Here is a 13,349-nt window from a genome sequence, read left to right on the forward strand (position 1 = left end):
TGATCGCCAATGATTACCACTGACAGCCTGCTTATCCAATCATTGACACACTACCCGACAGTGTAGAAAAATAATGCCACCGGCCTGCACTCTGTGTTAGGATCAACCGCATCTACTCCGCGTGTCAGTCAATTGGGCTATTGAGGCCTCGTTGGGAATAGCGTCCGCCGACCCCGCCAGGCCACCTCAGTACTTAACTTCGCGCGGCGCACAATGACATGGGGAGCAAGTACATAACCCAACAGTCGCGTAGCAAACAGTTAGATATGCAGTACCACCGCCCAGACCCTGATATCAAGAAGCCCTTGCGCGCGTCGATGGAGGAATATTCCGCCTTCATTCGCGCAGAAACATCCCACACTCCGCGACGTCCGCAGCTCCATATAACCCCATGCGCCGGTGGGGTCGTCGGCTTATCCCTCCTCCTCTTACTTACGGCCTGCATTTATCTCCTTCTTCTACTACGAAATCTGCCTCTGGAAATGCAATCACTCGTCACAGACTACGCCTACAAAGGGCCCCTCCCGATAGAGTATGACGCCACGCACAGAGCCTACATCACCTGCCCCGAGGTCGCCTCCGACGACAACCCATCAGACTGTGTTTTGGACCTCCTCGCACACGGCTGGGTTCCAAATCCCTGCTTCGACGCGCAAATGCACAATGACATGCTCGCAACCCACAACTACGCGTTCTTCCGGTCGCGCTTCGGACACGAGGAACTGGGCCAAGACGTCGTCTTACAGGGGAACATGTCAATGGACAAGCCGGAGCTTTGGGTTCGGTATGCCGACCACGTCGATTCATGCTTGTACCTACTGAACGGATCGTTGCGGGCGACGGCGATGCGATCTGTCGGTAGGCTGGATAGTTGGCTTGATGATGGTGGGATGCAGCATTGTTTTGATGTAATCAGGTCTAGCCAGGATCCGAAGAAGATGCATACGAGGGTAAAGGTGGTATTTGAGTCTAGGAAATGCTATTTGCGGGGGAGTTGATTTGACTCGCTGTTCTGGTAGAAGCAGTCTTGAGTGCTGGGACACGATGAATCATACGTTGTTCGACACATTACTGGAAAGCAGCTCATCTTCGGTAGAGGAGGCTCCAGTAGTGTGCCTCACAGTCTATTCTCCGTTAGAGCTGCGCTGCTGTTGACATGCATGCTTTCGCGGTCAAAGAGATTACCAGCTAGAAATCCTGCGCAAGAGGAAGTCCATGAAAAGACTCCTCAGTCCCCCCTTCCGGCTGGCCGGGTCGATTGCCTCGAGGTACTTTTCTCCCGCGACCGTACGGATCAACAGGCTTGAGGACTTCAAAGCCATAACTGAGGTCGGCGGCGACGGCCATGATGGCACCGCTATTGTCCAGGTCGTCGAGGTGCTGCACGAGATCGCCATAAGCATAAAAGCCAACATCGAGAGGTTTTGTTAGACCCACATTAGGTGCTGAAAATATCGTTACTACCGACATATCATGATGAAACTTGTACCCCTCGTCGACAACCATATGGCCGCGGCAAATCATGTCAAGTCCGCTCCACTGTAAGAAGTTCCGCGTAACACTTTTGTTGAAATAATAGCTCACGCCCCGATCATTCTCCGTCCAGTCCTCTTCCGCGTCCGCTGGATCACTCCATAGAAGATCAGTCAGCAACCCAGCATCAGATACATCTGTTGGGCGAGCAATGGCACGGATGTCATCCAGATTTGTCAGAGAGGGCGATAGTCCGCCATGCACACAGAAGAGCTTCTCAGACACGATTGCGGCAATGGGCAGGGAGTCAAACACAGTCCGAAATGTCTCCCAAACGTTCGCTTTGCAGCGATATTTACACTCGTCGTAAAATGAAGACAGCCGAGTGATGGACGCGCACTCGTGGTTCCCACGCAGGAGAAAGAAGGTCTTGGGGTACTTGAGCTTATAGCATAGGAGCAACAGAATCGTTTCAAGACTGTTCCTCCCCTTGCTAACATAGTTCCCGAGGAATAGATATTGTGTATCTTCAGGGAAGCCGCAGAGGTCGAATATCCGAATCAGATCGGTGTACTGGCCGTGGATGTCGCCGACGATCTTGGCCGGGGCGGAAACCTCTAATAAGCTTGGGTCGGCGAGAAGAACGTCGCTTGCCGCCGAGCAGATGGCACTAATCTCAGCGGGTTCCAGGCAAAATGGCCGGGGGATCCTTCGCGAGCGTCCAACCTGCAGCAGTTTTGATATTGTAGCGTCCACATCCAGCTCTAGCGAAGTTGCGCTACCCTCTGCCACAATAGGTGATTCAGGCTCTTTAGCCAGAGGAATGGAGGGAGAGACTAGAACAAGATAACTCTCTCGGTTATTCAAGATAAATTCGCCTCCAGTGTCAGGAGTGGTAACGGGTAGTGATGACATGTCCACGAAGCTAGGCTGCTCTTGACCCGATGTGGCTTAATGGAATGGCTTTGAGGTGGAGGAACCTTGGTTGAATCAGATACTGTAGTATAATTAAAGATTTGTTGAGGTGCCTATTTTAGAGCCCTTAGATGGCACCAAGACTGGTTTGTAGACCATTTCGCAATAAGACTTTGATCCTCAAAAGTCAGGCTCCGCCTGAGTATTCGCCGGGCGACACGTGAGGTCGGACGCGGGGTAGTGGGCGCCTAAAACAGTGGGCGTCCAAGGCTCGTTCTAAGCATCTAGAATACGAGTAGGGCTCGTATACAAAGAAAGCATCATCGCCACCGCTTACTTGCTGTTAAAGCATTCTTACCACCGTGTGTCATCTATGGCTCAGGTGCATGTCAAGTTAGAGACTTGTCCGCCTTGACAAATGGACCTACAAGGCTTCTACTAGCATCATGGCTTGGTCAACCCCCCAGCAAGCCCACACTAAGTAACAAACCCAGGTTTCCTCGCCAAACTCATATCTTGGGGGTTTTTCTGACAAGTACCAGCCTCCCTCACCGTTTTCCAAGACCCCCTGTTCAAACCAAGCATTTATCGAACACACATCTCCGGTTACCCTTGAGGTATTCCTGAATCCCTCTCAATTGGCTCATCTCGCGATCTCAACAACTTCTCAAGTTTAACAATAAGAGGGGCCTTGGACATAGTCCTTCTTCCTAATAATAATAGATTATGCAACATTATACCCGTAACCATCCTGGTGCCTATTTCCACCCATAGCTCCATAAAAATTGGTTGGCGTATGTGCAGGTGGCTGTGGCATACTCTCGGATATGGCGGCCGTTGTGGTTGTGGCGAGTAATGCATTCCGACTCCTCTCCACTGCCATCCTTCCCCTGACTCGTACGCCCTGACCGAGCAGGTTCTCCCCTTAATTTAGATCCCGCTGTCAGATTACGACCGGGTCAAGTGCCACACACCGTCTTTTTCGGAGACACATTGGATTGTCTAGGGATATTTATGGCTGATCCTGTGGATCCTATTGACGGTCGAGTACAACGTGACATCGAGACGTGTTGGGGCAAACCCAGAAGAGAGGCTGCATCAAGGAAAAGTGCGTGACCAGAGACGATAAGATAAGGTACACCTAGGTACGATCCTCGTTGGCCAGAAGGAAGACGGCAGCCAGCGACATATTTCTTGATTCTTCCGAACCCTGGTACCCACACGCGTGGCTCGTCCGGAACAAAGCTTGGACCCGCGCAGGATTAGCGCAGGGGTGTCTCATATAGATTGCAGGGACCTGCTGATGCAAGAACGTGCACTACGATGAACGAGGCTTCAAGAGGTGAAGAAGGAGTAGGTAATTCCCCTGTAATATGCTGCATCTGGGAGATTTATCTTTTGAGTCGCCCTCCGTGGCGACTCAGGGCAGTAAGGTTGTAAAAACTGTATGGGGGAGCCCCTTTGCAGACTTTGCGGCGGGGCTGTCAATCCTTACAGGTCCACCTGGTGGGGCGCTGTGCAATAGTTCGAAACTTTTGAGACAGACCAAGTTTGAGATTGATACTACACAGTCTACGGGTTCGGCGGAGTACTCCGCGACTCCCTCGCCGCACAGTCCAAGGAATGCAGACTGCTAGTTTATATAAACTCCGGAAGCTTATTTCTGATACATGATTGATTTCGAAACTCAGACAATCACTCGTCAAGTATGAGATACTTTCTGCCTACCGTCCTGGCAGCAGCCAAGCTAGCCGCCGCGCAATCTGTCCATGGGTCGGCCGAGGGCTTCGCCTCAGGCGTCACTGGCGGTGGCTCCGCAACCCCCGTGTACCCAGCCGACGCCGCCGAGCTCGAGTCCCTCCTCTCCAGCGAAGGCGAGCAGGTGATCGTACTCACGAAGACATACGATTTCACCGGGACCACAGCAACGGGCACAGCGTGCTACTCCTGGGGAACCGACGACGCATGCCAGTTGATACTGCAGGACGACTGCGCTGGACAGCAGAGTACGATTGCGACGTACGATGCCGCCGGTCCAACGCCCATTGCCGTTGCTTCGGACAAGACGCTCCTGGGGGTCGGGAGTGAGGGAGTGATCAAGGGGAAGGGGCTGGCGTTTAGGAATGACGTCAGCAATGTAATTGTGCAGAACATCAAGATCACAGAGCTGAATCCGAAGTATGTTTGGGGTGGAGATGCGTTGACCTTTGATGGCAGTAGCTTGATTTGGATTGATCATGTCGAGGTAACTTTCCTCCCATCCGTTGAGTTGGGCCTACTCGCTCACCCTGCATTGTTACAGACCTCGTTGATCGGGCGAGTCCACTACGTCTTTGGCTTCAACCCCAACAGCAAAGTCACCCTGTCGAACAACTTCATCAACGGCGAAACCACCTACTCGACCAGCTGCGACGGGTACCAGTACTGGGGCATGGAGCTGGTCGGCGAGAACGACTCGATCACATTCAAAGGTTCGCCTTCCGACTTTATTCAACCCATCTTACTTTTACGCGGCTCCTAACTCAGTCTAGGCAACTACCTCTACAAAACCACCGGCCGCAGCCCAGCCCTCAGCGGCTCAACAATCTTCCACGCCTGCAACAACGTCTGGGAAGACAACCCTGGCCACGCAATCGAAGGAAACCAACAGGGACAGGGTCTTTTCGAAGGAAACGTCTGGACAGACGTGGCTAACATTGCTTCGGACGCCAACTGGGATTCCGGGTCTCTCTTCCTCTCTTCTGCGGATGGGAGTGGAAACGACGCGTGCGCGAGCTATATCGGCCGCAACTGCGCTTCGAGTATCTATACAAACTCGGGTGGCGATTACACGGCGTATACGGATGCGAGCTTTTTGGGGAATTGGGGTGATCTTACTATTGCTGACTGTGCGGAGGCAAGTGAGATACAGAGTTCGGTGCCTGGGGGTGCAGGGAACACGTTGGCGTCGGTTGCTGCTACGACTGGGTCAAAGTGTAAGAGGTCACGTAGGAAGCACTAGCGGGTTATTGTTACCCAGTAATTCTACTACGGCCGATACGTTAGGCGCGGAATATAAATGATCGCCGAGTTGTCGATTCGCCTATAGTTGGAAGGGCGTCCGCGAACCAAACATGGCAATGGCAATCTTACGCCTACGCAGCCAACTCTATCTTTTTTCTGGAAGCTAATAACTGATCTTGGAGAACTTGGTTGTTTAAGGCCTTGGCAGACGAAACAGGGGCATATTGTAAACGAGTCGATGAGATCACTCGACGTGGAATCGAGATAAATATGAGGAGTTGGGTGTAAAGGCGTGGAGAGGTGGATTGAGTTTCAGCTGTATCGTGGTTCCGCGTCGCCGGACTTGAGGTGACATCACGCAAGGCCGTTCCTCCGTCCCCGCCAAGTGAGTGAGGCCAGAGGTGAGCTTACAATGGGGTCCGTGGTGACTCTAGTGCGATTCAAACCAAGTCAAGGGCAAGGTGGCCATGTCGATTCGGTTTATTGGCCAGAAAGCTGGTATTGCCCTGTGAACATAGGCGGTAGTCAGCGCGTCTAGAGTGGATCAAGTTGGATGGAGGTAGAATGAAAATATATTCCTCTTGTCTCATCATGTCCATAGGCTACTATGCTCATCCAATGCATATTATATAAATGCCCCAATCGTCGAAGCCGCGCATGCGCACATACCAGTATGCAACATTCCGCGCCTAGACCTGAACCTCCTTATTCGCAGACTCCACCTGCATCGTATTGAGAACCGTTCCAGCATCACGCTTAACCAAACTCCGCTTAACAGGGTTCGGATCAGAAAAGACCTCCTCCAGCTCCTCGAGAGTTCGGTCTTTGGTCTCTGGGAAAAAGAACCAAATGATGACTATTTCAACCAAGTCCCAGAACACGAAGACCAGATAGAAGTAGTAGTGAATGTTGTCGAACGCCGGGCCGGAGCTGTACTGTATGATGGTGCTGCTGATCGACGATGCGAGATTACCGACCGCTGTGCCCTTGGCGCGAGTCGTGGTTGTGAGGGTTTCTGCGATGTACATCGACTGCAAGGGCGTCCAGCCAAAGGAGAAGATGATTCCGAACAGGTAGATGAATGCGATGGTTGTGTTGGCTGCGGCGGTATTGCTTGGATCTTCCGTGGCCTGCTTCGAAGTTCCGGTAATGATGGCAAAGGCAACGGAGCAGAAGAGCAGCGAGTAAATGAGGAGCGGGCGCCGACCGATGGTATCGGTCATTCTTGCACCGAGAATCGCACCGAGGAATGAGAGCGGCGCGTAGATACCATTCAGAAGGAGCTTTCGGCCTTCAGATACAATTCCGGCATTTTCGAGCATGACTGGGAGATAGTAGCTGGTGACGGAGTTGCCAGAAAGCTGACCAAAGCACGCCATTCCAATGGCGCAGATGAGCCGGCGACGCGCAGAGTGGCCAGTGTATAGCTCGCGATAGTCCCACCAGGCCTTGTCGGAGCCATCGGTGGCGATACTCTCCCTCATTTCCCTCATCTGGAGCACGACGATGGGGTGGTTAGGGTCGCTATCTCCGTGGTATTTGGCGAGCACCTTGGCAGCATCCTCCGCTCGATCCTGCGCCATGAGCCAGCGTGGCGACTCCGGAATGAACCAGACGCCGATGGCGACGAAGACGGAGGAGATGAGTTGGCACCAGATGGGAATACGGAAGGAATCGGGGTTATCCAGCTTGGCACATCCATAGACGACCCAAGAGGCCAAAATAGACCCAATGTACCTACACATGTTAGCGATTTTTCAGAGAGACTAGGATGTATGACATCCTACCATGTGCAGTTGTACAGCCCAGTGATGGTGCCACGCCAGGCGGGATGCGCCATCTCACTGACGTAGCAAGGAGCCGACACGCAGCAGAAGCTGACGCCGAAGCCCAAGATAAATCGTCCCGCAAGGAACATTCCCCGGTTCACGGATGGACTCTGGACGCAGGTGCCGATGATGATGATTACCGCTCCAATGAACATACCCACGCGGCGACCCCAGTAGTCATTGACAGGGCCGGTGAAGAACACGGCAGGTATGGATCCGATGTTGTACATTGCAAAGATGATGCCAGTGCTGGACCCTGCAGACTTCCTGGAACGAGTTAGCGAGGTTTGCGATTTTGACCGACTTGAACGTACATGTCGAAAAAGTCCTGGTACGAGGTCATGGCATTGATCGCACCCATCAAGCTGCCGTCAAAGCCATTCAGGGTTCCGCACAGATATGGAACGATCAAGACAATGTAAAGACGGATCATCGCCACAGTCCAGGGACTGTAATTGCCGTTGAGGGCATCGTGAGCGACGCGGGCCTCCTCCGTCTCGGCCACGGCCTCATGCTGCTCTGCGGCGGACTTCTCAATATTTTCGTCTGCCATGGTAGACACCGTGAGTTTGTGATCTGCAATGCGGGTTGAGAGCTGTGGACCTTCCCTCTTCCCCAGACATACGCGACTACTTATACGTGGCCGGCATTGTGCTGGGGTGCTTGAAGAAGTGAGACGACGGCAAAAAGAAGCGCCAATCGGGGAGATGGAGCGGGCTGGAGGCAGGATTCAAAGCCAGTTCCCTGGGCTGCTAGTCAAATTTGGGTAATTTCCCCACGGGGGCTGTTCTGCTAAGGTGGCGCCAAAGCGAGTCGGGGAAGCCGGAAGGGACAAGAATCGGATCGAACCACCTGCTGCTGTTTCCCCGCTTTGAACACGAGACTCGCACTTTCCATTGGGCCGCGATTATATTAGCTCTGCAACAGCAAAGACCCGTTCCTGCTGGCTCACGACTTTTGACATCCCGCAAGAACGATGGCCTTGGATGGAGACGCGGAGTCGAGGAAGCGCAAGAGGACCTCTCACGCGGTATGTTGCCGAGGCTGGTTGATGGCAGTGGGCTGACTCGCGCAGTGTGATTCGTGCAGGCATCGCAAAGTCAGGTCAGTCGGGGAGCTCGGAAGGAGATGCTTGACCCAATCTCAACTGATTTCTTGCAGATGCGACGGCAGACAACCATGTGCGACCTGCTCGACGACCGGCGAAGAATGTCTGTTTGGAGCAGAGGCGATTCCGTAAGTCCAGCCACGCCGGAGAATGTGCCGGACACCCCAACGCTGTCATTCTCACGCAACCTGCAGGAAAAGCAAATCCGACTTGATCCTTGACGTGGCCTTGAGGTCGGAGAATATGCTGCGGGAGATGGCCACCCAGCTGGTATGGTCGCTCCTGCCCTGATGGGATCACCCTGACTCTTTCCCAAAGCGGACTCTGCTCCCAGCCGCCACCCCTGTAGACCCTCGTATACCCCCTTCTCCCCTGGCATTCTTCTCCCCAGCGACGATTGATTCGGTCCCCCGCGCGGGGAGTCCGCCTGATCAGATCTCAAACGCGATCTTATCGCAGTTTCACTCGTCGACAACCGAATCCATCTTGGCGTGGCCGCATTTCCAAGACTTCCATGCTCTGCGACAGAACTACCGCGGGTCCGTCTTTCGCTTGGAAAGTGCGAGACCACCACTGAAGCATCGGACGTCTGGCGTCCTTCCATACGTGAGCAAACCTGAGGTCGATTCTATACTGCACAGCTTCGAACACAATGTCAACTACTGGTATCCGACCATGTCACGGGCCACTCGCACCGAGGTGGAGCTGCAGGTCCTGTCAAATGGTTTCGACGAAGGCATTAGCTCATGTCGTGCCCTCTTGGTAATGGCTCTAGGGTCCGCGAGTCAGCTCATACAATCTGCATCCGCAGGGGCTAGTCAGGACCCCACGGACTCGGAGCACCGGCATCGCTGGCAGCTGATGAGCGGGCTCTACTTTGATCTGGCCTTCAGAAAGATCCATTTGGCGCAGGCCGAGTGTTCGACGGAAGCAGTGCAATGTCTATTCTTTGCCGCGTATGTCTATTCCTGTTACTAACTACCTGTCACTAACTAATCAGGTTGTTCTTCGCCTTTCTTCAACGTCCCATCCAAGCTTGGTCGTTCATTAGCGCTGCTGCGATCAAATGTCGTCTACTCCTTTCGTATCCTGCATCCGAGTCTGCCCCGGAGCAACAGGAATGCCTGCGGCGGATCTTCTGGTCCTGCTACATTCTGGAAAGGTTGGCTGAACCACCCCCATTTCCGATTCCATGCTCATCGTCCTAGTGACTACCTGGCAGAGCTGGCCGCGCTTCCACAAACTGGCATAGCAGACATCGAGTCATCTGTTCCACTACCCGGCGAATACCACACCCATGCCTCTCCGGCGATTGAGGAACAATCGTCCCTTTACTTCCTAGCATGCATTTCCATGCGTCGGCTCCTAAACCGAGTTCACGATCTGCTTTACGCGCGAAACAACGGTGTCGCCTCGGATGTTCATCAGTTCCCAAAAGTCGTTGCGGAGCTCGATCACCAGCTTGAAAAATGGAAAGACCTCCTCCCCCCGCCGTTCCAGTTCTCTGCCACACGCGAGCCCGCGCGATCAACCGAAGCCGGTTTCCTTCGCCAGCGATACCTTGCGTGTAAAAGCGTCATATACCGGCCATACCTGACATGGTCGCTTTCATTGACAACCCGTGGCGAGACGGTGCCGCAGAAGGCCTACGAAGGGTGTCGGACGTGCCTCGAGGCATGCTGCCTACATGCCCAGAACCTACAGGGGTTCCCGCAAACCATCATGGTCGATACTTGGATTTGCTCTCTCTCGTAGGTCTCCCCCTCCGTCTTTGGTGCTGGCACTAATTCCAAGCAGAATGGCATCGGTGATGCTCATTGTCCTTGCCGCAGCGCGCGAAAACGCATTACGGGATTGTCTGCCCGCCAATGTGGTTGACATCGGAGTCAATCTAAGCACGCATTTGACGCAGTGGCTGCAGATTCCGGGATGTGGAGTGTCCCCAAGCGTCCTACAGAGCATTCGGCTTATTGATGATGCGAGTACATCGCTTCAGGCTATTTTGCTGAGCGTTGGCGAGATTTCGTAATGGATTAACGCCGATCTGCACTATTAAATGTGGTTAACCGTGAAGGGCTCGGTCTATGTAGGGTAGACTTACTGTGAATTATGTTGCGGATTTTCCACTGCTTTTACTGACCCCCGTTTGCCTACAAACGAAACTCGACAAGGTCCTCCTTACGTCTCGGATAGAACTGACGCGACCGTCAAACGGTCAACGGCCTGTTGCTGCAATTTCTTTTCTTTTCTTTTTTTTTCCCCTTTTACCCCGCGCTGGATATCAATTAAATGTTTCTTTTCCGTGTTCGGTTGGTTGATGATACGCCGAAAGTGTGATGAGTCTGCTACGTCATCGGCGAGGGGTAACGCGTGTCGGTCGACGACAACACCATCTGAACCCCCCTCACTCGAGTAGCTAGCTCAAAAAAATCAACCCAGAGATATACACCCTAAATTAAACTCCATCTCCGCCAGTAATCGATTCCGGGTCATCGAAAATGGGAACAAACGACCCGCCCCCGCCATCGACCAGCTACCCGCGCCCGGACCTCGTCCGCAAGAACCTAACCTGGACTATTCTAAACGGTCCCTGGGCATTCCTCTTCGATGACTCGAATACCGGGCTCGAAGAAAAATGGCAAGAGACCGGCCTCCCCGAGTCCGCAGACACACATCGAAAGACGACCATTAACGTCCCTTATGCGTTCCAGACCCGTGCGTCGGGATTGGATCTCCGCGAGGCGCACGAGGTGTTGTGGTATGAGCGGGGCATCCAGGATATCCGGACCGATGCCGAGAAAGCAGCGGGGCACCGGGTGCTGCTGAGATTCGGGGCGGTCGATTACGAGTGTTCGATCTGGGTTGATGGGCATCTGTACGGCGAGCATCGGGGCGGCTATGTCCCCTTCGATGCGGATGTCAGCGATGCGTTCGCCGCTGCTGGAGAGAACGACGAGAAAAGGGTCACAATCCGCGTCCGCGACTCCCCCACAGACCTCACACAGCCGCGCGGGAAACAGTACTGGGGTCCCGAGCCCGAGAGTATTTTCTACACCCCGACCAGCGGGATCTGGCAGAGCGTGTGGCTGGAGAGTGTCCCCGCGGTCCGGATCGGGGATTGGAGTGCGGGCACGGTGCTTAGTGGGGATGACATTGAGGAAGGGAGGGTTAGGGGGTGGGTCGTCCTCGAGGGAGTCTCGCATGGCGCGTTGATTATCAAGACGGTGGTTAGTTTGACGGGGGAGGTTATTGGGAAATCAAGTCTGGGTGTTGGTGCGAGCGACAAGGAAGATTCCGTCGCGATTGATCTCGACGTGCGGATTTCCGAGGGCGATGCGGCGACCGGCAGGATCGAGAGCGAGCTCGAGCTCGCGTATCCGGAGGCGGACGTCTGGTACAACCGGATTGCGCTGTGGGCGCCCGAGCATCCAATCCTCTACGACGTCGAGATCTCGCTCGAAGATGCCACGGGGACTGTTATAGACGAGGTCCAAACTACAGTCGGCATGCGCAGCATAACGTGGGAAAACGGCGACGGGACCTTCCGGCTCAACGGCCAACCCTACTTCCAAGCGCTGGTCCTCGACCAGGGCTACTGGCCCGACACGGGGCTCACACCCCCGTCATCGGACGCGTTAAAAACAGACATTGAACTGGCCAAGAGAATGGGATTCAACGGGTGCCGCAAGCACCAAAAGGTCGAAGACCCGATTTTCCACTACTGGGCGGATCGCCTGGGATATCTCGTCTGGGGCGAGATTGGGAATGCATACGAGTTCAGCCAGGAGTATATCGAGAGGTTCAATGAGGAGTGGGCGGCGGCTGTCAAGAGGGACCGCAGCCATCCGTGTGTGGTTGTCTGGACGCCAGTTAATGAGTCGTGGGGGTATAAGGATCTCAAGGGGAATGTGGAGCAGAGGAATCACATCCGGTTAATTTATACGTTGACCAAGTATATCCCTCCGATTCCTTACTCTATCAGATGGCTAATCATGTACAGATCGCTGGATGAAACCCGGCCCGTCAACGACAACTGCGGCTGGGAGCATGTCTCGACGGATCTCACGACATTCCACGACTACAGCGACTCGGCCGAACTAGCCAAAATGTGCTCAAAGATGGACAACGGGATCCTCGCCCGAAAGCTCCACGGCGAACTGTTTGTCGAGCCTATCCGCGAAGGCACCAACATCATCATCGACCCCGGTGCCAGGCACACAACCGGAGCACCGGTCATCTGCTCGGAGTTTGGGGGCGTGAATATTGCCCCGGCAAAGGATGAACAGGGGTCTGGGAAGGACTGGGGATATACCACTGCGGCGGATCCGAATGATCTCTTGGCGAGATTGGAGAAATTGGTCATGGCGGTTGTCAAGGGGGGGCATACGTGTGGGTTTGTTTATACGCAGCTGTAAGTTCTTGTGTTTGCCTCTGTGGGGGATTCGTTCGGTAGTACTGATGACTACAATAGGACGGACATCGAGCAAGAGGTCAACGGGCTCTACTCGTATGATCGGAGGGAAAAGGTCCCTGCGGATCGAGTTCGGGCGATCATGGAGGCTGCGAAGGACTACTACTACAAGGAGGTGCTGGAGGAGAAACACTTTATTCGGAAGGTGCTCAGGAGGGCAGCGCAGAAGCTGTTTCAATGAGGATTTTGGCTCCGCTGAGATGGACAGAAATCACATATCGCCCTCGAGTCAACCGGGCAAATAGGATTGGATAGTACTAGAATGTGACCAACTATCTAATCCTCCCCTCTCCTCGGACAATGATCCTGACTCGAGATCCACCGCCAGCACCGAACTCCTGCGGGGCCAGACGCAGTCGTGTCCCGACCCCGCAACGCTGTAGCCAGACTAATCCGACACGGACCCGACACCCCCGAGTTGGAGTCAATCTGCATCCACCAATCAATACCAGCGCAACTTCCGCTTGAATCCCGCTTGGATGTTCCAGAGTAGGACAAAATTACCCGCTATTTACTCCGACATCCCCGACAGACAAAGCGTCGGCACAGG

The 13,349-nt window shown here is 54.0% G+C and overlaps 6 protein-coding genes across 6 annotated transcripts; 4 read left to right on the forward strand and 2 right to left on the reverse strand.

Moving 5' to 3' along the window:
• Window positions 1–266: 266 nt before the first annotated feature.
• BJX68DRAFT_267651 (uncharacterized protein) lies at window positions 267–998 on the forward strand (the record flags this gene model as incomplete). Its single annotated transcript, XM_071045866.1, has 1 exon — window positions 267–998. One exon carries the CDS (start codon window positions 267–269, stop codon window positions 996–998), a length of 732 nt encoding a protein of 243 aa, XP_070898112.1.
• Window positions 841–2,539, reverse strand: BJX68DRAFT_238687 (Metallo-dependent phosphatase-like protein). Its single transcript, XM_071040408.1, has 2 exons — window positions 1,438–2,539; window positions 841–1,380 (listed from the first exon to the last, which is right to left on the reverse strand). The coding sequence occupies exons 1-2, from the start codon at window positions 2,386–2,388 to the stop codon at window positions 1,189–1,191; spliced, it is 1,143 nt and encodes a 380-aa protein (XP_070898113.1). The 5' UTR covers window positions 2,389–2,539; the 3' UTR covers window positions 841–1,188.
• A 1,557-nt stretch (window positions 2,540–4,096) lies between these two features.
• Window positions 4,097–5,389, forward strand: BJX68DRAFT_276286 (polysaccharide lyase family 1 protein; the record flags this gene model as incomplete). The annotated part of the gene is made up of 3 exons (XM_071048061.1): window positions 4,097–4,633; window positions 4,691–4,859; window positions 4,920–5,389. The coding sequence occupies 3 exons, from the start codon at window positions 4,097–4,099 to the stop codon at window positions 5,387–5,389; spliced, it is 1,176 nt and encodes a 391-aa protein (XP_070898114.1).
• A 534-nt stretch (window positions 5,390–5,923) lies between these two features.
• On the reverse strand, window positions 5,924–7,773 carry BJX68DRAFT_276287 (general substrate transporter; the record flags this gene model as incomplete). Its single annotated transcript, XM_071048062.1, has 3 exons — window positions 5,924–7,128; window positions 7,179–7,487; window positions 7,535–7,773. The coding sequence occupies 3 exons, from the start codon at window positions 7,771–7,773 to the stop codon at window positions 6,081–6,083; spliced, it is 1,596 nt and encodes a 531-aa protein (XP_070898115.1). The 3' UTR covers window positions 5,924–6,080.
• A 344-nt stretch (window positions 7,774–8,117) lies between these two features.
• Window positions 8,118–10,634, forward strand: BJX68DRAFT_238690 (Zn(II)2Cys6 transcription factor). Its single transcript, XM_071040409.1, has 8 exons — window positions 8,118–8,250; window positions 8,296–8,324; window positions 8,382–8,456; window positions 8,523–8,598; window positions 8,647–9,284; window positions 9,329–9,490; window positions 9,537–10,079; window positions 10,126–10,634. Exons 1-8 carry the CDS (start codon window positions 8,197–8,199, stop codon window positions 10,355–10,357), a joined length of 1,809 nt encoding a protein of 602 aa, XP_070898116.1. The 5' UTR covers window positions 8,118–8,196; the 3' UTR covers window positions 10,358–10,634.
• On the forward strand, window positions 10,456–13,263 carry BJX68DRAFT_103042 (glycoside hydrolase family 2 protein). Its single transcript, XM_071035768.1, has 3 exons — window positions 10,456–12,280; window positions 12,329–12,739; window positions 12,800–13,263. Exons 1-3 carry the CDS (start codon window positions 10,827–10,829, stop codon window positions 12,978–12,980), a joined length of 2,046 nt encoding a protein of 681 aa, XP_070898117.1. The 5' UTR covers window positions 10,456–10,826; the 3' UTR covers window positions 12,981–13,263.
• Window positions 13,264–13,349: the final 86 nt, after the last annotated feature.

This window comes from Aspergillus pseudodeflectus, assembly GCF_044049435.1.
Source record: "Aspergillus pseudodeflectus strain CBS 756.74 chromosome Unknown BJX68scaffold_26, whole genome shotgun sequence".
Classification (NCBI taxonomy): Eukaryota; Fungi; Ascomycota; class Eurotiomycetes; order Eurotiales; family Aspergillaceae; genus Aspergillus; species Aspergillus pseudodeflectus.